Raw genomic sequence first — 24,394 nt, 5'->3', positions numbered from 1 at the left:
GCCTGTGCCCACTACCAGTGGGTTGCAAGGAGTGGGTGCAAATGTTTCTGTGTTTCCAGAGAGTGGCATTGAGCTTGCTTCCTTTAGGCCCGCTTCAATTCCTACACATGAGGGAGCTTCCAACATGGGCCCAGAACCCCTTGCCACTGCAAGAGAAAGGCTGCCAGAATCTGTTTCCCTGAAAGAGTCACCTCAAGCCTTAAAGGCTCCAGGGGACCAACCCAGCCACCCACCACCCAATCTCATCTCACAAATGGAATGCCCCATAGTAGTAGTAGATTAGGAGTTTGAAGAAGTCATAGAATCATAAAAAGGTTACAACATGGAAGGAGGCCATTCAGCCCATCGTGTCCGGGCCAGCTCTATGCAAGAGCAATCCAGCTAGTCCCACTCCCCCACCCTTTCCCCGTAGCCCTGCAATTTTTTCCTTTCAAGTACTTATCCAGTTCCCTTTTGAAGGCCATGATTGAATCTGCCTCCACCACCCCCTTTCATTCCAGATCCTAACCATTCACTGTGTAAAAAAGTTTTTCCTCATGTCACCTTTGGTTCTTTTGCCAGTCACCTTAAATCTATGTCCTCTGGTTCTTGACCCTTCCACCAATGGGAAAAGTTTCTCTTTATCTAATCTGTCTAGAACCTTCATGATTTTGAATACCTCTTTCAAATCTTCTCACAACCGTCTCTGTTCCAAGGAGAACAAACCCAGCTTCTCCAGTCTATCCACTTAACTAAAGTCCCTCATCCCTGGAATCATTCCAGTAAATCTCTTCTGCACCCTTTCTAAGGCCTTCACATCTTTTCTAAAGTGCGGTACCCAGAACTGAACACAATACTCCAGTCGTGGCCGAACTAGTGTTTTATGAAGGTTCATCATGACTTCCATACTTTTTTGTACTCTATGCCTCTATTTATAAAGCCCAGGATCGCGTATGCTTTTTTAACCACTTTCTCAACCTGCCCTGCCACCTTCAATGATTTGTACACATAAACCCCGAGATTTCTTTGTTCCTGTACCCCTTTTAGAGTTGTGCCCTTTAGTTTATATTGTCTCTCCTTGTTCTTCCTACTGAAATGTATCACATCACATTTTTCTGTATTAAATTTCATCTGCCACATGTCCGCCCATGCCACCAGCCTGTCTATATCCTCTTGACGTCTATCACTATCCTCCTGTTTACTACCTTTCCAAGTTGTGTGTCATCTGCAAATTTTGAAATTGTGCCCTGTACACCCAAGTCGAAGTCATTAATATATATCAAGAAAAGCAGTGGTCCCAGCACTGACCCCTGAGGAACACCACTGTAGGCACAAAGGGCAGACATGGTGTTAAATAATAGTTGTAAATAATGTGTTAAATAATAGTTGTAGATAGGGTGAAAGGAATTTTTGGAACTTTATGGAGATTTAGAAAATATGTTGTTGTGTGAAGTAAACATGGCTTATGCAAAGAGTTCTAAGTGCATTTCTGTGAATATTTTAAGCTTTTGGATATGGGGTGACGGCATGGGAAATGTAGGCTTTTGTCTTATGAAGGAACTTCCACTCTCTCTTCATCCTGTGTATCACCTTCAGCGGCTAGAAGCAGCAAGCCATTTTTCATTGTGATATCATACAGAATGCAACAAGCTACATTGATTCTTGAGACCCTTGCTGACTATATTGCAGGGTTTCACCAGATTTATCCAGGCACCAAAATGGGACTTGAGAGTTCCTTTAGTTGGCTCTGTGACACTTCTTTGTAGTAGATGGAGTATAATGTGGGGAAATGTGAGGTTATTCACTTTGGTAGGAAGAATAGAAAAACAGAATATTTTTTAAATGGTGAGAAACTATTAAAAGTAGGTGTTCAGAGAGACTTGGGTGTCCTCGTACAAGAAACACAAAGAGTTAGCATGCAGGTACAGCAAGCAATTAGGAAAACAAATGGAATGTTAGCCTTTATTGCAAGGGGGTTGGAGTACAAGAGTAAGGAAGTCTTACTACAATTGTACAGGGCTTTGGTGAGACCACACCTGGAGTACTGTGTACAGTTTTGGTCTCCTAATCTAAGGAAGGATATACTTGCCTTAGAGGTAGTGCAGCAAAGGTTCACTAGATTAATTCCTGGGATGAGAGGGTTGTCCTGTGAGGTGAGATTGAGGAGAATGGGCATATACTCTCCGGAGTTTAGAAGAATGAGAGGTGATCCAATTGAAACATATAAGATTATGAGGGGGCGTGACAGGGTAGATGCTGAGAGGTTGTTTCCCATGGCTGGTGAGTCTAGAACTAGGGGGCATCGTCGCAGGATAAAGGGGTTGGCCATTTAAGACTGAGATGAGGAGGAATTTCTTCACTCAGAAGATTGTGAATCTTTGGAATGCTCTACCCCAAAGGGCTGTGGATGCTGAATCGTTGAGTATATTCAAGGCTGAGACAGACAGATTTCTGGACTCTAGGGGAATCAATGGATATGGGGATCGGGCAGGAAAATGGAGTTAAGGTCGAAGATCAGCCATGATCTGATTGAATGGCGGAGCAGGCTTGAGGGGCCATGTGGCCTACTCCTGCTCCTATTTCTTATGTTCTTATTTTCTAGTAGTGGCATGGCCTCAATGTATCTATTGTCCCCTCTGTCTGTGAAAGCCTTTCTGGAGTCATCAACCATGACTGCAGGCGATAGTCCTGATCACCTATCAACCAGGAGAGCAAGCCTTTGGCTTAGTTGTAGCATTCCCAACTATGAGTCAAAAAATGCAGGGTTCAGACCCCGCTCCAGACACTCCCAGCGAATGGAGACCGGAACTCCGGCTCTGGATTCTAGGGACAAAAAGCAGAGAGTAGTGGTGAACGGTTGTTTTTCAGTCTGGAAGGAAGTATACAGTGGTGTTCCCAGGGGTCAGTATCAGCACCACTGCTCTTTCTGATATATATTAATGACCTGGACTTGGGTATAGAGGGTATAATTTCAAAGTTTGCAGATGACACAAAACTCAGAAACGTAGTAAACAATGTGGAGGATAGTAACAGACTTCAGGAGAAGGTGGACAGACTGGTGAATTGGGCAGACACATGGCAGATGAAATTTAACGCAGAGAAGTGTGAAGTGATGTATTTTGGCAGGAAGAATGAGGAGAGTCAATATAAACTAAATAGTACAATTTTAAAGGGGGTGCAGGAACAGAGAGATCTGGGGGTGTATGTACACAAATCTTTGAAGGTGGCAGAACAAGTTAAGAAGGCCGTTAAAAAAGCATATGGGATCCTGGGCTTTATTAATAGAGGCATAGAATACAAAGGCAAGGAAGTTATCCTAAACCTTTATAAAACACTGGTTAGACCCCAGCTAAAGGCCCCAAAATACAGGAGAAAGAAGGTAATTGATCCTGGAGGGGATTGATTACCGTCCAGAGATGACCTTACAGCTCCTTCAGGAGTCAGGCTATTCTGTGTCTGGGGAAGATCTAGCACTGCTTCAACTTTCTGGACCTCTGTCAGGACAGGCGCTGCTAATGCATTCTTACTGGTGCTGGTGAGTATGTTAATGACCCCGTCCCCAAAGTTTGGGATGGGGGTCTATGGCAAACCGCAGGGGGAGCAGAGACTTCTGTTCTGCTATATTTCCGTCAGTGGAGCAGGTCACCTGGAAATTCAGACCGTATGTGTATAATTTCTTTAAAAATATTATAAAATTTCCCTGATGGTGTAGGGAGAAAGTGTAGTCATCTCTTTCCTGGTGATAGATTTTGAGTATTGTGTTCAATCCTGGGCACCACACTTTAGGAAGGATGTCAAGGCCTTAGAGAGGGTGCAGAAAAAAATTACTAGAATGGTACCAGGGATGAGGGACTTCAGTTATGTGCAGAGACTGGAGAAGCTGGGATTGTTCTGCTTAGAACAAAGAAGGTTAAAGGGAGATTTGATTTGAGGTGTTCAAAAACATGAACGGTTTTGACAGAGTAAATAATGAGAAACTGTTTCCAGTGGCAGTAGGGTCCATAACCAGAGGACACAGATTTAAGGTTCTTGGCAAAAGAGCCAGAGGCGATATGAGGAAACATTTTTTCACAGCAAGTTGTAACGATCTGGAATGCACTGCCTGAAAGGGTGGTGGAAGTAGATTCAGTAATAACTTTCAAAAGGGAATTGGACAGATATTTGAAGGGAAAAAATTTACAGGGCTATGGGGAAAGAGATGGGGAATGGGACTAATTTGATAGCTCTTTCAAAGAGCTGGCACAGGCACGATGGGCCGAATGGCCTCCTCCTGTGCTGTACTTACTATGATGCTATGACATGCAGCAGGATACTCGTGTCTGGTGGGTGTGGGTGGCCCCCATCATCGCATGGGTTGTGGGAGCCTATAAAATCCTCCCGCCATACAGGACTAACCACTCTATCGGCTGTGTAAAGGTGGTTACAGCCATGGAAGGAGCGTTCACATTGCGGCCTGTCAGTGTGTTAATCCGCCTGCAAATCCTTTCACTACTTTATTACGAAAACAACAAGCAATCAACCATCCAGATACATGGCTTTAAGTTATGAGGGCTGGCATGATGGGTTATTGCATAATGAAAGCATCATGGCAGCTTCATGAGTATCTGGCTGGACATTCATAGAATGAAAGCCTTTCCTACTCATCAAATTGATGGGGTTTTCATATGATTCTTTGAACGCCATATACATTTCTCTTTCATGTCCTCGTGCTCCTCCTCTTCATAACACAGGAATAGAGGGACTCCCTTTGGGAAATTCATATCCCCAGTGCGAAGCAGCGCTTCGAGCAGCTAAAGTCCTGATTGAACCTCTAAAGAACGAAAGAGATTGACATGCAGGCGAAGTGACATGAACCTTCAGTAACAGCACATAAAATGGCCTCCTCAACAAAGTATCTGTTTCAGGAATACCTTCCTACATCTCCTACTGTCACTTATATAGTGATGGTAATTATTTGGGTGGGCTTTAGACAGAAGTTGGGGGAAATGGATTGGAGGGGATTGTCACGCTCCCTTGACCCCATTTATATGAGGCAGATCAGGCTCCCAGAGGGCCTTACAGAGGCCTGATTTTTAGTATCAGTGATGTCAACCAGTGTAGTTCATATTGTCGCTTTCTACCTCCCACAGGTGTCGCTGACATGTAGGGCTACACCACCTCATTTTTTGTCTGCTCTGTCTTTTCTAACACTTTTATACTCCGAAATGTTATATTCTTTTCCATTTTCTGGATTTAGCCTTGTTTCTGATATTCAGTTAGCAGTCACAGATCCAAATATTGATATTAATAGATCCTGTGGACGCTTGCACAAGCCTCCAGAGTTTAGATATATATCCACCAGTATACATATAGGAAACAGGCGAACTGTTCTCTTTCTTCGGCTCCCCCCAGCACACATGTACATACACACACAATTAGTTAACCATTGTAGATGTGCACAGAATCAAAATCTATCACCAGGAAAGAGATGACTACACTTTCTCCCTACACCATCAGGGAAATTTTAAAATATTTTTAAAGAAATTATACACATGCGGTCTGAATTTCCAGGTGGCCTAATCCACTGACGGAAATATAGCAGAACAGAAGTCTCGGCTTCCCCTGCGGTTTGCCATAGACCCCCATCCCAAACTTTGGGGACAGGGTCATTAACATACTCACCAACACCATGCATTAGCAGCGCCTGTCCTGACAGAGGTCCAGAAAGTTGAAGCAGTGCTAGATCTTCCCCAGACACAGAGTAGCCTGACTCCTGAAGGAGCTGTAAGGTCATCTCTGGACGGTAATCAATCCAGGATCTGGATCGATTACCTGCTTCCTCCTGTATTTTGGGGCCTTTTGAACGCTCCTCCTAGCCCCACAAAAATCTTCCGGCCCGCTGTTCTCACTCCCCCCTGCTCCATATTCACACCCCCCACAAACAGGCCCTACCTGTCAGCCGTCTCCATGCAGAAGTTGGCCAATTATTCACGGCACCAAACTGGCGAGCTGCGGCACAGCATCCGTTTGCCACCTACAGCTGACCAGCGAAATTTAAATGAGGGCCGAACCTGAAAATGTTTTGGGCCTCCTAATTGTGACCTGGGGCTGGCGCCACAGGTGCACTGCCGATATTGCACCCATTTTGGGCCCAAACTGAAAATTCCCCACCCAATGTTTTTAATGTTCAAACGCTGTAATAGTGATGGTGTTAAAATGTCAGCATCCAATTCAGGCATTGTGTTTTCTGAGCATTGGTGTTTATTATTTTTAGGGTATGACGGGTCGTAAAGGAGACTCTGGACTCCCAGGAATTCCAGGGCAAAAAGGTGAAAAAGGAGAAATCGGTTTCTTTGGTCCACCTGTAAGTATCTATCCCAATATCTTTCATTTCTTAAGAATGCCAGTACAACCTCAGTATAAGTAAATAATCCAATGTGTCAAACATTACTAAAACAAAAAGAAAATGTAATGTGAAGCACACTAGCTTGTCATAGTTACTGCTCTGTCCTTCTCCTCCTTGTTCACCTTTACCCCTCCTATCCTAAATGAACTGACTCCAGCTGGGTATCATTCCTATCATCGCTAAAAAAACAGATTATCTGGTCACGATCTCATTGCTTTTTGTGGGACCTTGCTGTGTGTAAATTGGCTGCTGCATTTCCTACATTACAACAGTGACTGCATTTCAAAAGTACATGGGCTGTAAAGCGCTTTGGGACGTCCTGAGGTCATGAAAGGCGCTGTATAAATACATGTTCTTTCTATTCTTTAATGCCATTTCTCACGTCTGACCCAAGCCTCCACCTCAGACACAGCTGTCAATTACAACCACTACTCCTGGATGACTTGATACATTGATATGTGCCAGATAACTTGAACTACCTGCCCAAGAAACTGTTCAAAACAAAAGATATTAACAAACTGTAGCTTCTTTAATTACATTGATTGGCTACCATTCACAATATTGAAACACGTAACACTTGTGGAAGAAGCCTGGAGATCCTGTGGGTCAGTAGATTCAGTAGCTTTGGTCATTTAAATAATTAACATATTAAACTCTATTATCCAACAGAAACCAGCTATAGAATTATTACTTACAAATTCATGTCACATCAATACCCATTCAGACAATCTATTTGGATTTCAAGCTGAATGTGCATCGAAAGGGCTGGACTTTGTTTGTACGTGAAACTGGATTTATAACCCTCGTGCCATGTCCAATTAGAGAGAATTCAAATAATAATCTAGTAGTCAAAAATGTTCAATTTTGCCACATTTTCTTCAGTCCTCAATGAACCACCCATCCAATCTTTCTCCTCCTTCAAATAATGATGGTGTGGTAGATTGGCATAAAATAAAGGCTGCTACCAGGGTAATGGAAATTTATTTGTATTATTTCATGCAACATCAGCATCCTGTTCAACCCGAGCTCAGCTTCCAACTCCAAATCCTCTTTGTCAAAAGACCACCTATTTCTACCTCGCTAACATTGCCTGCCTTGGCCCCTCTCTCAGCCTAATTATCACTGAAATCTTCAAATGTACCTTTGTCACCTCCAGACTTGCTTACATCAATGCTGTCCTGACTGGCCTCCCATCTTCTACCCTCCATAAACTTCAGCTCATCTAAAATTCTATTGCCCGTTGTTGGGTTTATATATTTATATATAATATAATAATATTATCATACATTCAAAATACAAGCCTATTCATCTCATGGATGGTAAATGAGGTAATGTTTCCAGTTGTTCCAAGCCTGACTTTGCAAAGTCCATTGCAGAATTAAGCAAAATTAAATTCCATGGGATTAAAGGGACAGTGGCAGCGTGGATACGAAATTAGTTAAGGGACAGAAAGCAGAGCATAGTGGTGAATGGTTGTTTTTCAGACTGGAGGGAAGTATACATTGGTGTTCCCCAGAGTCAGTCTTAGAACTAGTGCTCTTTTTGATATATATTAATGACCTGGACTTGGGTATCGAGGATATAATTTCAAAGTTTGCAGATGAAACAAAATTTGGGAATGTAGTAAACAATGTGGAGGATAGTAACAGACTTCAGGAGGACATAGACAGACTGGTGAAATGGACAGAAGCATGGCAGATGAAACTTAGTGCAGAGAAGTGTGAAGTGAAGGCCAGTAGTTTTCAGAACTTAATCAGTTTCGCTCTGAAACTACCCACTAAAAATGCCCAAGGATAACGCAAAAGATCTCTTCCTCAATTTTATTTTTCCTCCTGTGAAAAATAATACTAAAATTATCTTTTAAAAGCCCTGTGCATACCCTAGCACGTACTGCGCTGAGCTAGATGATTATTTTGGAGTAGCAGTCAGCCCACTACAATTGGCCTTAGAACTCCTGAGTTGAGATGAGGGAACCAGGCGGGGTTTCTGCTCCTGATTGCTCTCCAGCTACCATTGCTGGAAAGTCCATGTGAATGGATATGTGGTAAGGTCAGCAGTTTGGCTGTGGTGCCATGATCAAATCACATACAAGCACTCACTATCTAAGCACACACATGAAGAATGGTCACTTGGATGAAGTACCGGAGGAGGAGTCGCACCAGTGATACTGTACCCCAGAATGAGTCAGCAACTTCAGGAGAGCAAAGCAAGAATTTGGGGTGGATATTACACTGTACCAGTTCTTTACAGAAATAATTCCAGGGGTATATCTTGTATTTGATTAATATTTTTCCTTAAGCAAAATATTACATATCTATGTGCATGAGCCCTGAAATTCTAGGGCCTGAGAGCGCCCTAAAGCGGGTGGATTGCTTGGGGGGGAGGGCCATAATTTGGGATTGAACCACGATCCTCCTCTGCCCCATTTACAGTTTGCTCCAAATTCCCTTGTGGTGGGAAGGGAGAATCTAACCACCACCTCCCCTCCCCCAATATCTTGACAATTGTAAACAAGTTTACAACACCAAGTTATAGTCCAGCAATTTTATTTTAAATTCACAAGCTTTCGGAGACTTCCTCCTTCCTCAGGTAAATGACAATTGTAAACATTTACCTGAGGAAGGAGGAAGTCTCCGAAAGCTTGTGAATTTAAAATAAAATTGCTGGACTATAACTTGGTGTTGTAAAATTGTTTACAATTGTCAACCCCAGTCCATCACCGGCATCTCCACACCAATATCTTGAGGGTGAGTCCAGGGGAGTTCTCAGACTCTCTTGGTAATTACACCAATCACACCCCCTGTTAGGCCCAATAGAACTCTTTCTACCTAAGAGCTGGCATGAGTTCTGCTGTGGGCCTAACAAAGGCTCCAAGACTGCACTGGAGAAAGTAATAATTCCCTCTACAAAAATGGCCATATGCTCCCTTGGGAGCATTTCCCATGCATTCCCTCTTCACCCCATCCTGGGCCTCAGGTCTGCCATTGGAGTGGCAATGGCATTGTTCTGATTTTCCTCCTTGCTGTTGAGGCAGGCACCTCTGATGTGAACTATACAGGCATGGAATGCAATTCCACTGGTGGAGTAAGACTCCTGGAATTTCAAGGCCATGATAAATCATTAAAACTATACCTTGCTTTCTATTTAGGGTGAACCAGGGTTGAATGGTAATAAAGGTGAGAAGGGTGATGCTAGTGGAAAAGGTGATAGAGGTATTCCTGGTATACAGGTAAGTGAACAAATACCCATGCTTTAATCAGAGTAAAAAGCTGAGCATTATCTGAACACAGCTTCACCTAAACATTATTTTGGTGTATATTGCAGTAGTTTTTATAAAACAGCTATCTGTAGAAACTGATTACTTAGCTCCTGAACCAACTGCAAGTTTAATTCTATGGCAATTTAATCTATCTACCAGGAAATTGTCCATTTGTAGATTTTTAAAATATATTTACGTAATGGTATGGTTAATTCTGAAATATGGCAATACCAGTGTAAAACCTTTCAGTGTACGCCTAATGCAGATAATATCCTCCTTTCAGAATATTCAATAACTATACAATTTAAATTGCTTGATTCATCTATCATTGAATAAATAAATACTTTGAATTGCCTAGTAGTCAGTTATCATTTTATGAGATTTATCCATCTGTTCCTTGCTGATCTAAAACTTGTGTGTCTATTTTAATTGGGTAGATTTCCCGACTGGTCCTCCTATCAGATGTTACTTAGCGATGTATTATTAGCACTCAGTCAACCATTGGTGTGCTGATTTTGTCAGGTCAGCATTATTTGCAAAGTAGACAAGATCCTGACCCACATTAAGCCTAGTGTTGGGAGCTCTTCGCTAGAGATGGGATGTATAAGCCAGCCCTTAAAAGATCACTTACAAGGGTTGATGGATAAATTTTAATGGGCTCCATATGTAGATAAAATTGTTGGTAGCCTTTACAAAGGTGATAAACTGTTTGATGTATATTTCAACATTTGCAAAAATCTGCTAGGATAATAATAATACTGGGCAAAGCCCAGAAGCTGGAAAAACAGGTGTGGAGACAGGAACTGAGTCTGTGGCCAAGTAATGGAGTGGCACAACATTCCAACCCTCTAATGGCTGGCGAATTGGAGGTGGTGTAGAATGAGGTGGTACAGAATGATGTGATAGCAAGATGGGTGGCCATGGCTGCCACTCCGGGGCAACCTCCCTATAGGACAGCATTGCACATGGCATGGAAGGAGGCAGAGGAAGAAGACTTGAGGATGCAGTTAACCATTACCATCACTGGCAATGTCAGCCCAATGATGCATATTAACTGCAGGTTTCCTTGAAGCAGATGGCATAGTGCTGCATCTAGCTATCTGCTGACCTGTTTAATCAGTTCTGTAAAGTCATTGTCAGGTTGCTGCACCTTTGGCTGTAAATGTGGTTGAGAGGATACTGGCTGATAGATGCAGCCTGACCTGGCACCTCTCTATTGCTCTTCCTCTTCTTCCTTCAGAAAAACATACATAAAGCAGAAATGAAACAAAAAATATAAGAAAAAAGGTTCAGAAATAGCCTCAAATTGCTCATACAAATCTAACTGCAAGGCTCTTTAAATGCACCAGCATTAACAGCACGCCAGCATAAATAGCAGCCTTGGACACCATCTTATATGGGCAGATAGATGACTGAGTGCTATACTGACATAACTGCTGGAAAATTGCGTGGACTTTTAAATTATCATTGAGGCCTAATTTTAATATAATTACACTGCAAACTAGTGGGTGCTTGTGGCACTAATACAAAATCCAACCAAAAAATCCAAAGAGACACTAAATGGGAAGAAATCTGGCATAACGGATGTCTGCATAATTATGCCTACTTCAAGTGTAACTGGTCAGAATAGCTGCCATGATGTTTCCCAGGCAAAGGGCTTTCACACCCACAGGTGAAGTAGATAATAATTTCAACATTTTTCTTTTCTTTAGTGCTGAAGTACAATTAATTCGGGTCACTTTTGTTCCACAAGTTTGGATCTTCATCGATACAGTTCTAAAAATCATCAGATAATGTGACAGTGGGGATTGAATGGCATCATGGGATGTGCACTGACCGTTGATCTCTGTAACATGGTTTAACCTAGCCTATGTTTATGGGATGAAAGTCTGATCTGCCTATTGGCTCTAAAGAATGCCTTTGGGCAGCCTCAGACCAGTTCTTTCTGGTCATAGGTCCATTAAATTATCCCTATTTTGTTTCTAATCAAATTTCTCATTGTTGATGCTACATATTGGTGAAAATTAACTGAACTCATCAGTGTACAATAACTAATTACATTTACACTGATTCATGGGTGCTAAATTTGTGCCAATTTCATACTGGCCTTAGATTGTCAGTATAAAAAAAGTAGCTGATGTAGATTGAGTATAATTGGGGGAGGAGGTGTAGTGTGATGGGCTGGTTTTTTTCCAGCAATCTTTTCTCCATTAGCACTGGACCCCTCCCAGCACTCGTCCAGAGGTCAATCTTCACTTTTGAGCATAAATAGTGAGTGTCAGCAGATGGAGGGCATCATTAACAAGTCTAATCCTTCCTTACCTGACATACATACATATATTCACACACACACACATACATTCAGTAGGGTTTGCCAGATAGTGATCCCTAGTCCATGAGTGCTGAGGTCAATCTCTGTACCGCTACCACTATCCTGACCGAAATCAATAAACTCAGTACAAACCAGGGATTGAACATAGGACCTTCCACGTCTGTGATGTAAATTTTCTTTTTCACCACCTGGGCAGTAATCTGGCGGAGTGGACCACCTGCCCCTGGTAGAACCTGCCCGGTTTTCATTCCATTGATTTCAAATTACCGATCAGGCAGTGAAGATGAAAATTTACCCTTGTATGTCTGAGTTACACACTACCTTAACCAGTTAAGACATCAGGAAAGCCGTTCTTAGTCATCGGGTGTCCAATCACTTAATGCAAGGATAAACATAAACCAATGAAGTAACATGGAAACCTTTTCAAAATTATAGAAGTTTAATGACAGATCAATTGATGACATCATGCCATGTCCCTCTTTATAGGGAAATCCTGGTTCCACGGGTCTTACAGGTTTACCTGGTCAAAAGGGAGAAAAGGTAAGAATTCAGGATGCTTAATACAGGACATTTAAATTAATACACAGAACAACTTTGCACTTATGTATTGGCCTAAATTTTCCGCTGCTCCCCTCCTCCTTCTCAATTGGGGCGCATCGCTGGTCGGGCAAGACTTCTGTCTGCCCCAAGATGGCCCCCAACTCTGCCTGTATTTATGGCCCCGGGGTTGTTTACATATAGGATACGGGCTCCTTGGCCTCCACTGGGGATTCACGCCAGTCTGGGGTCGACACTTGCAATGGCAAGTCTCAGGGGCCTGCAACAGGAGCAAGAGGTTTACCGGCCAGCTCCCTTTAAAGATTTTTTTCCTCCAAAAAGGTTTCTTTCATTAGATGGTGGGATCTGTGCTTGGTTGCACTCAGAGAGCACATGCATGGGCCCCTCTTGAATGTTTACACCTGGACCCCACTGCCAAATTCTAAACACTAAATACTGAGGCCTTGGCCATAATTTTAGCATGGAGGCAGGAACTCAGCAGGTGGGTAAATAATCGCGTGGGAAACCCGGAATTAATTTGAGTGCGTCGGATTGTCCAATCACAACTCAATCGAAGACACTTCATTTTACTTCCGGGTTCCGCGTCTCCAAACTGCGCAGCGGGCGTCCTGCATGACACAATTTAAAGGCCACTATTTAAAGGGCCAATGCAAAAATGGATTTTGAAGGAAAAAGGAGAAAATCAGATATGGAAGGACATAGATGAAAGGCAGCACCCAGGTTCTCTGACGCATCCCTTGAGGTACCACTGGCTGCTGTGAGAAGCAGGAGGGAGGTGTTATACCCAGGTGGTAAGAGGAAGTAGGCCTGGCTGGACATGGCAGAAGAGGTGAGTAGCAGGAGCACGGTGCCCAGGTTTTGGCTGCAGTGCAGGAAGCGTTTTAATGACCTAACTAGGTCAGGAAAAGTGATTACATTTGCTGATTCACCCACATCCTGTGTTGTGCAACACCACCCCTCTCACTCTTTGTTGGCAAGCCTACTCCATCACATCACTCCTCACATGTGGTGAAGTTTCAGCACCAGCCATCAATCACTTTCTATGTACTTCGTCACCTCCCCATTTGCGCACCCACCACTGCCACTCACCCGAATCCTGATGCAATGTGATGCATCTGTCTGATAGTCACCCTCTGATGAATCTGTTTCATAGACAGCCTCACCCAAAGCAATGGATCCATCGGGTGAATACATCACCTTCAGTCACTCACAGGTCAGTTCTTTCTCCCCTTGTAGAGAGTGCAAAATGCAAGGGAGAGGACGAGAACTGGAGGTGGCCCACCACAGATAATGCAGCTAACAGATGCAGAGGAGGAGGCCGTGGAAATAGGTGGGACAGTTGCATCCCTATCCATCAGAGGTGGAGAGACTGGGAACCCGCAGGTGGCTGGTAACAGAACAGCTTTCATACACATGATGAATTTATTTCATCAATGACAAAACTGTGACAAACCTCAGTATGGCCATTGGAAAGATTGTCACTTTTCCGATGAATAATTAGTATCGCTTTCTGTTGTCTTCCAGGGCCTTCACAAGTTCAAGAAGAATGTGGTGAGATGGAAGATATCAATTCCTCAGAGGACCTCAATCCTTCTGAGGGTGCACCATCTCAGGACATACAGCCATGCACCAGCGCAGGTACTGGCACTTTGGTGGATCCCGTTAGACAGATAGTTGGGTTGTCGCCTGGTGATTCACCACTCACAAGTGAGCATGAGCAGACACTGGTGGCAGGGGCAGCTGTGGAGAGTCCGCGTCAGAGAGCGCACACCTGTCCAAGTTCTGCTCAACTAGACCCAGATGTTGAACCCTGGGGGCTGTCGTTGAGAAGAAGAAGAATGATTGAGGTACTGATTTAGCTTTGCAATGTACTGGAAAATGTGCCACGCACATTCTCCACAATAGCAGAGAGGATGGAGGACTCCAACTCCAATACTAGTGGATTGTTGTTGCAGGTAAGAGCAAGAATGTCTGCGATGGAGAGAATGGCAGCCTCCAATGAGCTTCAAGCACGGCTCTTAAATGAGTCCATGCAGGCCATGACAAAGGGTGTGCAGGCTCTGGATGCCAACACGTCAAGCACCTTAAACAGGCAGACAGATATCTTAGCCGTGGCCTTACAAAGTGGCACATCTGTTCACCAACCTGCTGACCAGCAGAGTGGTGGGAGTAATGTTGCGCTGGCCCAGGAAAGGGATGATGGCAAAACGGGACATGGAAGTGGGAACTCCACTCAAAGCGCTCCCACATCTCACCCATTGCTCCCCCCTCAACCAGTACCTGAAATGCTGCCTCCTCCCCCAATGGCCAAGTCTGCCCCTGCACAGGTGCAGGTGGAGCAGTCTTTGGCAGGGCCCTCACATGCTCCAAAATTTTTTGAGGCGGGAACAAGGAGAGTCGATGAGGATAACTTGTTTGATATAGTGCACATGGATTTTAGCAAGGCTTTTGACAAGGTCCCACATGGCAGCCTGATCAAAAAAGTAAAAGCCTATGGGATCCAAGGGAAAGTGGCTAGTTGGATCCAAAATTGGCTCAGTGGCAGGAAGCAAAGAGTAATGGTTGATGGGTGTTTTTATGACTGGAAGGCTGTTTCCAGTGGGGTTCCGCAAGGCTCAGTACTAGGTCCCTTGCTTTTTGTGGTATATATTAATGATCTGGACTTGAATGTGGGGGGCTTGATGAAGAAATTTGCAGATGATACAAAAATTGCCTGTGTGGTTGATAGTGAGGAGGAAAGCTGTAGACTGCAGGAAGATATCAATGAACTGGTCAGATGGGCAGAAAAGTGGCAAATGGAATTCAATCTAGAGAAGTGTGAGGTAATGCATTTGGGGAAGGCAAGGCCACTATTACGCCACAAACAAGGCAAGGGAGTACACAATTAATGGGATGATACTGAGAGGTGTAGGGGGACAAAGGGACCTTGGAGTACATGTCCACAGATCACTGAAGGTAGCAGGACTGGTAGATAAGGTGGTTAAAAAGGCAAACGGGATACTTTCCTTTAATAGCCAAGGCATAGAATATAAGAGCATGGAGGTTATGCTAGAACTGTATAAAACATTGGTTAGGCCACAGCTTGAGTACTGCGTACAGTTCTGGTCACCACATTACAGGAACAATGTGATTGCACTAGAGAGGGTACAGAGGAGATTTACGAGGATGTTGCCGGGGCTGGAGAAGTTTTAGCTATGAGAAAAGATTGGATAGGCTGGGGTTGTTGTCTTTGGAACAAAGGAGGCTGAGGGGAGATTTAATTGAGGTATATAAAATTATGACGGAACTAGATAGAGTGGCTAGGGAGGACCTATTTCCCTTAGCAGAGCGGTCAGTGACCAGTGGGCACAGATTTAAAATAATTGGTAGAAGAATTAGAGGGGAGCTGAGGAGAATTTTTTCACCCAGAGGGTGTTTGGAGATCTGGAACTCACTGCCTGAAAGGGTGGTAGAGACAGAAACCCTCATCTCATTTAAGAAGTGCTTGAATGTGCACTTGAAGTCCCGTAACCTACAGGGTTACGGACCAAGTGCTGGAAAGTGGAATTAAGCTCGATAGCTCTTTTTCAGCCGGCACGGTCACAGTGGGCCGAATGGCCTCGTTCTGTGCCGTAACTTTCTATGATTCTAAAACCCAGAGGGTGTAGGCCAAGAGCATCTCAGCAGCCAGGGCAGGTATCCGAGCAACCTGCCACTCCCTCTGCTGAAGCCACAGGGGATACACCACGTAGAAGTGGCAGAAAGCGTAAGGTTAAGCAACTGTAATTCATCAAGGGTAAGCACAAGGGTGTTTGACGAAATGTTATGTTCATTTATATTTTTTTGTATTGGCACATTAAATTTATTCATTATCATCACTTCCACGTCTTGGCCATTATTACGTCCCAAGTGTTAAGTCACCCTTTCATCTGCTTAATCGTGAATGCCAAGACACGATGACACCAATTGGCAGGGTGTGCAATGAGTGTATGCGTGGTTGTAGGACTATTTTTATGCAAAGGCGGGGGATTGGTGGTGGTGGTGGTTGTCCAGGTGTTCTGAGTATCTCATTCTTCAATTTGCACATCTCACTATGAGAACCTGTTAGTGACGAGGGCATCACGGGCAGCAATGTGCGCAGCTGTTCTGGCGATGGATTCCCCATCTTCATTGTCCTCCTCCTCCTTGTCCTCCTCATCCTCTTCAATGTTGGCGCCAGCAGACGATGCTTGACATTCGCTATCGTCCACCTGTAACCCTCTCTGCTGCGCTATGTTGTGCAGAACGCAGCACACCACAATTATTCTGGACACCCTCACTGGCGAGTACAGAAGGGCTCCCCAGATCTATTCAGGCACCTGAAGCACATAGGAACAGGAGTAGGCCATTTAGCCCATCGATCCTGTTCCGCCATTCAATTAGATCATGGCTGATCTGTGACCTAACTCCATATACCCGCCTTAGCCCCATATTCCTTATTACCTTTGGTTAACAAAAATCTATCAATATCAGATTTAAAATTTACAATTGAGCTAGCATCAACTGCCGATTGTGGAAGAGTGTTCCAATCTTCAACATGCCAATGGCTTGCTCAATGACACACCTGGTGGTCATGTGACTCTGGTTGTACCGGTGCTGTGCTTCAGTGGTGGGGTTTCTCACAGGTGGTCATGAACCACATTTGGGTAATCCCTTGTCTCCAACGAGCCAGCCCTTAAGTCTGACTCCTGTCTGGAAGAGGTCTGGAATGTTGGACTGGCACAAAATTAAGTAATCGTGACAGCTGCCAGGGAATCTAGCGCACACCAGCCGTGCATTGATGGAGTGATAGGTTTATGAAGACTCCTGGCTCATATGGTGGTTCTCGGATTGCCACGTGTGGGCAGTCAATTGCGCTCTCCACCCACGAATTGAAACCCACTGGCCTCTCAGTCTGGCTGATGTCAGCGCGGGGAAGTTCATGTAGTCGGACGTCCTGGCAAACGACCCATCCATGACCTGTCGTATGCACTTATGTGCAGACAACTGACGCATCCTGGCGATGTCACCGGTGGCGCCCTGGAAGGATCCGGAGGCAAAGAAATTGAGGGCAGTGGTGACTTTAACTGCGACAGGAAATACGTGGCCACCGGGGGTGAATTTTAACCCCCCTGAACACGTGGATTGGGGGCGGGTGGGAGGTTAAAATAACAGCTTTTTGGAGCGGGACGGCATCCCGGCTCCAATGCGCCCACTTCTGGGTTTAACCCAGGCAGGTTTGTCTGCATGTGGACAGCAAACACCAGGAAGTCCCGCCCCCACTTAAAGCCAGCGGGCCGATACTTAAAAGGGAAATGTACCTCAGTGAGATACTTGAGGTACTTAATATTTTGTGTATTGGAAAATTAAAATGAATTTAACCTTACCTGTTTGGGTTTCCCATCGCTTCAGATTCACGTCAGGTGAAAGCAGGTGGGAAGGGCCGGATCCATGAGGTGAGTGCCTTTATTGCACTGCTTGTGGGCCCGGAGGAGCACGAGTGCTTCATCCAGGCCCAATAAGCTCACCTGGTCGACAGGACCACTGTGATCAGCCGCCCCCTCCCACCTCACCCATACCCCGATGGTGGACCCCCCCCTACCTCTAACTCTTCACCTGACCTCCAGTGACCACCAACCTCCTCCTCGGCCCATCCAATCACCTCCCTGGTCCGTGATCCCTGCCTCTGATCCCCAGCTGCAGCCTGCTACCACAGGCCTTCCTGCCCAACAGCCAGCAGTCTGTCAATCAGGCTGGCTGTCGGGTGCGAAGCCCGGAAGTAAAATTTATTGGCCTCATTAAGGTTGTGATCTGCCAACTCACCTCCAGGTTTCACACCATCCATCCGAGGGAATTTATTTATTTTTTTGAAACCCATTTATCATGTTAAGGACATCCATCTAATTTTAGAAATTGTTAATTCTGCTTGGATTATCGCTATGTAGGAAGAGTATGTTACTCATGTCTTTCCCAGTGAGTACTTGAAAGAAGTAATCGTTTAGTACTTAACTAGATTTGCTCATCTTCAGCATCTGCCCCGTTACTACATTTTGGGCTTCTCATCTCTTTGCCTGCCTTTGAGGGTAGACTAGGAAAACTAAGAATTCTCAGCCTTGAACTGAAACAAATGGGAATGTATTTTATGGAGGTGTAAGCAGAATAGAAAAGATAAATCTAGAGTACTATTTAAATTAAATAATGACTGCAGGGAGAATGAGGTCGATACAAACTGGTAAAGGGCACATTCAGGACTGATGTGAAAGAGGATTTCTTTATGCAAAGAGTAATCATTTTTTTGTATTCATTCATCGGATGTGGGCATCGCTGGCAAGGCCAGCATTTATTGCCCATCCCTAATTGCCCTTGAGAAGGTGGTGGTGAGCTGCCATCTTGACAACTGAGTGGCTTGCCAGGCCATTTCAGAGGGCAGTTAAGAATCAACCACATTGCTGTGGGTCTGGAGTCACATATAGGCCAGACCGGGTAAGAACAGCAGGTTTCCTTCACCCAAAGGACATTAGTGAACCAGATGGGTTTTTATGACAATCCTGGTCATCATTACCAATACTAGCTTTTTATTCCAGATTTTTTAAATTTTTAATTAACTGAATTTAAATTCCCCAGCTCCTGTGGCAGGATTTGAACTCATATCTTCGGATTATTAGTCCAGGCCTCTGGATTACTAGTCCAGTAACATAACCACTATTTAACTGTATCCGTATAAATAGTTGGAGTGGCCTTCTGGATAGTGCAGCGGGCAAAAACTTTGAAATCAGTCAACAGTCAGTTAGATACGGTGATGGGGGAAGCACAGGTTTCTCATGAAGGATGAGCTAGATGGGTCAAATGGCCAGCCTAATTTCTACTTATCCTTGTAATCTTTGTTACCGACATTGATTGGAAGAGAAGCTTGCACCCCAGACAGGATTAAAATAATTCAAAATGAACAAAAAATGTATTATGCTAACCATTAATAATGATTCCATGTAATCAATCATCACATCACTGGGCCTGAAAATATATCAACAAAAGCCTTGGAGCCACAAAGACAAAAAACTTTTAATTCCATAGACAAGACAAAATTGTTAGGTAAATCCATCAATGCTGTGCTTCCAGTGGGGAGCTATGTTCAAAAAGATTGGGCTACAGTGTTGTAACACTGTTTCCCCACCTATATTTCTTTTGAGCCTGGCTCCCTACTGGGAGCACAGTGAATTTACCCTCATATATAAAAGTTTTTTATTGCTGACCTTCCTTTAATTTTGGGTATTAACTGTGATATATGTGGAGGCAATGTATTATTTTAAAGCAAATTTACTAAGACAAAGGTCAAGGTCAGATTTCTTGCAGCGAAGTACAGTATCTGTTTTCCTTCTTGTTTCTTACACAGGGGAAACCTGGTGAATCGGGATTAGATGTAAGTACCTTTTGGCAGAATATTTAAAATTCACTATTAAATTAAAAAACAACATTGTTAATTAAGTAGATGCAAATAGCCTACAGCTTTACAGATTTCTACTTTGTCACCATATATATAGTGAAGAATAACCATACTTTCTGGAAAACAAATCAATAATGGAAAATTTAATGAAAGCACTAGTTAAAGAGCTAATTAACGTGCATAATGTGAACTGAGAGCCCAAACTGACCTGATTAGGCGGTTCAGCTCACTAACTGAATCCCAAAATTTCTCATATTCAGGTTCAGGTGTTTCATTTTCTTTTCAAAGAAAAAGTTGCCACCACACATGAAAAGAGACACGGAATATATTTTGTGTGTGAGACATAATTTTCTGTATCTCAGTGTTCTGTAAAATGACAAAATATTCCTTTGCCCGTGGCACAGGCAGTGTCCCACCAAAATGTCAAAAGCTTCCCTTAGCCAGCATCTGGTGTTAGTGGTTTGACCAACAGAAACAAAGGTCAGAAAAGGTAAAATACTGCAGATACTGGAAATCTGAAATAAAAAGAGCAAATGCTGGAAATACTATCAGCATTCTTTAAATGAGCTTTTATTTTTAAGTTTCTGCTGGCTGGTTTGGTGCTCCCAATTCCTCAAGACATTAACTAATTCTCTTATGATCTAATGGGAATTTATTTACTGCTGTATAAGCACAGATGTATGTTAGAACCTTGGTGATGTTGAATAGAGAAAATTTGCATTTTACTGGTTTCCGCACCAGTTTCATTATTAGGGTCAGTTTGCAAATCCTTAACTTTTAAGGTACCTGGAACGAAAACTCCAAATAATCTGAATATTCAAACCCGTTAACTACCTTTTTAAAACTCCAAAGCACATGCATTTATAAAGACCTGAATATGTATATTAAATGGAAAATTATTTTCCATTTCTGAGAGCTATATCTATAGTATAAGATACCATGTTGATTAATTGTTTCAACGCATGCAAAACTATTATTGTTTGCAGGGTTTTCCAGGACTGAGGGGGCAAAAGGGAGACAGAGGTGAAAAAGGAGACAAGGTAATTAAATATTAATTCAAGTTTGTAAATAGAAAAAAAAATCACCTTTTATATGTGATTATAACTTGTGTCAGAAGAGCATTTGGACAAATATTATCTGATCAGAAAGAGCCAGCATAGATTTGTAAAGGGTAAGTCATGTCTAACAAACCCAATTGAATTTTTTGAGGAGATAACAAACGTGGTAGATAAGGGAGTGTCTATGGATGTTATTTATATGGACTGCCAGAAGGATTCAACAAGGTTCCAAGCAAGAGACTGTTAACAAAAATGAGAGCGCATGGAATTGGAGGCAACCTATTGGCTCGGATAGGGAATTGGTTAGGAGCCAGGGGATCAACCCTGGTTCAATGAGGAGTGTAGAAGAGGATGCCAGGAGCAGCACCAGGCGTACCTAAAAATGAGGTGCGTACCTAAAAATGAGGTGCGTACCTAAAAATGAGGTGCCTACCTGGTGAAGCTACAACTCAGGACTACATGCATGCTAAACAGTGGAAGCAACATGCTATAGACAGAGCTAAGCGATTCCACAACCAACGGATCAGATCAAAGCTTTGCAGTCCTGCCACATCCAGTCATGAATGGTGGTGGACAATTAAGCAACTAACAGGAGGAGGAGGCTCTGTAAACATCCCCATCCTCAATGATAGTGGAGTCCAGCATGTGAGTGCAAAAGACAAGGCAGAGTGGATGATCCATCTTGGCCTCCTCCCGATATCCCCACCATCACGGAAGCCAGTCTTCAGCCAATTCGATTCACTCCACGTGATATCAAGAAACGGCTGAGTGCACTGGATATAGCAAAGGCTTTGGGCCCCGACAGCATCCCGACTGTAGTGCTGAAGACTTGTGCTCCAGAACTAGCCGCGCCTCTAGCCAAACTGTTCCAGTACAGCTACAACACTGGCATCTAACCAACAATGTGGAAAATTGCCCAGGTATGTCCTGACAACAAAAAGCAGGACAAATCCAATCTGGCCAATTACCGCCCCATCAGCCTACTCTCAATCATCAGCAAAGTGATGGAAGGTGTCATCGACAGTGCTATCAAGTGGTACTTACTCACCAATAACCTGCTCACCGATGCTCAGTTTGGGTTCCACCAGGACCACTCGGCTCCAGACCTCATTACAGCCTTGGTCCAAACATGGACAAAAGAGCTGAAATTGCAGAGGTGAGGTGAGAGTGACCGCCCTTGACATCAAAGCACCACTTGACCGAGTGTGGCACCAAGGAGCCCTAGTAAAATTGAAGTCAATGGGAATCAGGGGGAAAACTCTCCAGTGGCTGGAGTCATACCTAGCACAAAGGAAGATGGTAGTGGTTGTTGGAGGCCAATCATCTCAGCCCCAGAACATTGCTGCAGGAGTTCCTCAGGGCAGTGTCATAGGCCCAACCATCTTCAGCTGCTTCATCAATGACCTTCCCTCCACCATAAGATCAGAAATGGGGATGTTCGCTGATGATTGCACAGTGTTCAGTTGCATTCGCAACCCCTCAGATAATGAAGCAGTCCGTGCCCGCATGCAGCAAGACCTGGACAACATCCAGGCTTCTGCTCATAAGTGGCAAGTAACATTCGCACCAGACAAGTGCCAGGCAATGACCATCTCCAACAAGAGAGATTCTAACTACCTCCCCTTGACATTCAACGGCATTACCATTGCAGAATCCTCCACCATCAACATCCTGGGGGTTACCATTGACCAGAAACTTAACTGGACCAGCCATATAAATACTGTGGCTACAAGAGCAGGTCAGAAGCTGGGTATTCTGTGGCAAGTGACTCACCTCCTGACTCCCCAAAGCCTTTCCACCATCTACAAGGCACAAGTCAGGAGTGTGATGGAATACTCTCCACTTGCCTGGATGAGTGCATCTCCAACAACACTCAAGAAGCTCAACACCATCCAGGACAAAGCAGCCCGCTTGATTGGCACTCCATCCAGCACCCTAAACATTCACTCCCTTCACCATGGGCGCACAGCGGCTGCAGTGTGTACCATCCACAGGATGCACTGCAGCAACTCACCGAGGCTTCTTCAACGGCACCTCCCAAACCCGCGACCTCTACCACCTAAAAGGACAAGGGCAGCAGACACATGGGAACAACACCACCTGCACGTTCCCCTCCAAGTCACACGCCATCCCGACTTGGAAATATATCGCCGTTCCTTCATCTTCGCTGGGTCAAAATCCTGGAACTCCCTTCCTAACAGCATTGTGGGAGAACCTTCACCACACGGACTGCAGTGGTTCAAGAAGGCGGATCACCACCACCTTCTCAAGGGCAATTAGGGATGGGCAATAAATGCTGGCCTCTCCAGCGACGCCCACATCCCATGAACGAATTTAAAAAAAGGTAGGAGACAGACAGTAGGGATAATGGGTTTTATACTCAAATTGGCAGGATGTGACTAGTGGTGTCCCCCGGGATCTGTACTGGGGCCTCAGCTTTTCACTATATTTATAAATGTCTTGGATGAAGGAATAGAGAGCCGTATATCCAAGTTTGCTGATGACACGAAGTGAGGTGGCACAGTAAATAGTGTAGATGGGAGCAGAAAGTCACAAAGGGACATTGACAGATTGAGTGAGTGGTCAAAATTGTGGCAGATGGAGTTCAACGTAGAAAAGTATGAGATCATCCACTTTGGACCCAAGAAAGATAGATCAGAGTATTTTCTAAATGGCGAGAAGCTAGGAACTGTGGATGAGCAGAGAGATTTAGGGTCCAAGTACAGAAATCACTAAAAGCTAGTGGACAGGTACAAAAAAATAATTTAAAAGGCTAATGGAATGTTGGCCTTTATCTCAAGATGGCTGGAATATAAAGGGGTAGAAGTTACGTTACAGCTATACAGAGATCTGGTTAGACCCCATCTGGAGTATTGCATTCAGTTCTGGGCGCTGCACCTCAGGAAGAATATATTGGCCTTGGAGGGGGTGCAGTGCAGATTCAGCAGAATGATACCAGGGCTAAAAGGGTTAAATTATGAGGACAGGTTGCATAGACTGGGCTTGTATTCCCTTGAATATAGAAGATTAAAGGGTGATCCAATTGAGGTGTTTAAAATGATGAAAGGAGTTAAGGAGTTGCTGGGTAGATAGAGAGAAACTATTTCCTGTGGTGGGGGAGTCCGGAACAAGGGGGCATAATCATAAAATTAGAGCTAGGCCGTTCAGGAGTGATGTCAGAAAGCACTTCTTCACATAAAGGGTCGTGGAAATCTGGAACTCTCTTCCCCAAAAAGCTGTTGAGGCTAGGTCAATTGAAAATATCAAAACTGACATTGGTAGATTTTTGTTATGCAAGGGTATTAAAGAATATAAAACCAAGGCGGGTAGATGGAGTTAAGATACAGATCAGCTATGATCTAATTGAATGGTGGAACAGGCTCGA

At 44.0% G+C, this 24,394-nt stretch overlaps 1 protein-coding gene across 1 annotated transcript in view; it reads left to right on the top strand.

Moving 5' to 3' along the window:
* Positions 1 to 24,394, top strand: part of LOC137332206 (collagen alpha-1(XXIII) chain-like) — a 236,989-nt gene that overhangs the window by 207,360 nt on the left and 5,235 nt on the right. The window contains exons 13-17 of the mRNA XM_067995902.1: positions 6,233 to 6,322; positions 9,513 to 9,593; positions 12,442 to 12,495; positions 13,750 to 13,903; positions 14,038 to 14,151. Coding sequence (XP_067852003.1) covers positions 6,233 to 6,322; positions 9,513 to 9,593; positions 12,442 to 12,495; positions 13,750 to 13,903; positions 14,038 to 14,151 — 493 coding nt within the window. The remainder of the gene's footprint in view (positions 1 to 6,232; positions 6,323 to 9,512; positions 9,594 to 12,441; positions 12,496 to 13,749; positions 13,904 to 14,037; positions 14,152 to 24,394) is intronic.

Source organism: Heptranchias perlo, chromosome 14 (assembly GCF_035084215.1).
Source record: "Heptranchias perlo isolate sHepPer1 chromosome 14, sHepPer1.hap1, whole genome shotgun sequence".
NCBI classification, from domain to species: Eukaryota; Metazoa; Chordata; class Chondrichthyes; order Hexanchiformes; family Hexanchidae; genus Heptranchias; species Heptranchias perlo.
The sequence above is the reverse complement of the archived record's forward strand: the minus strand, read 5'-3'. Positions and strand labels throughout refer to the sequence as shown.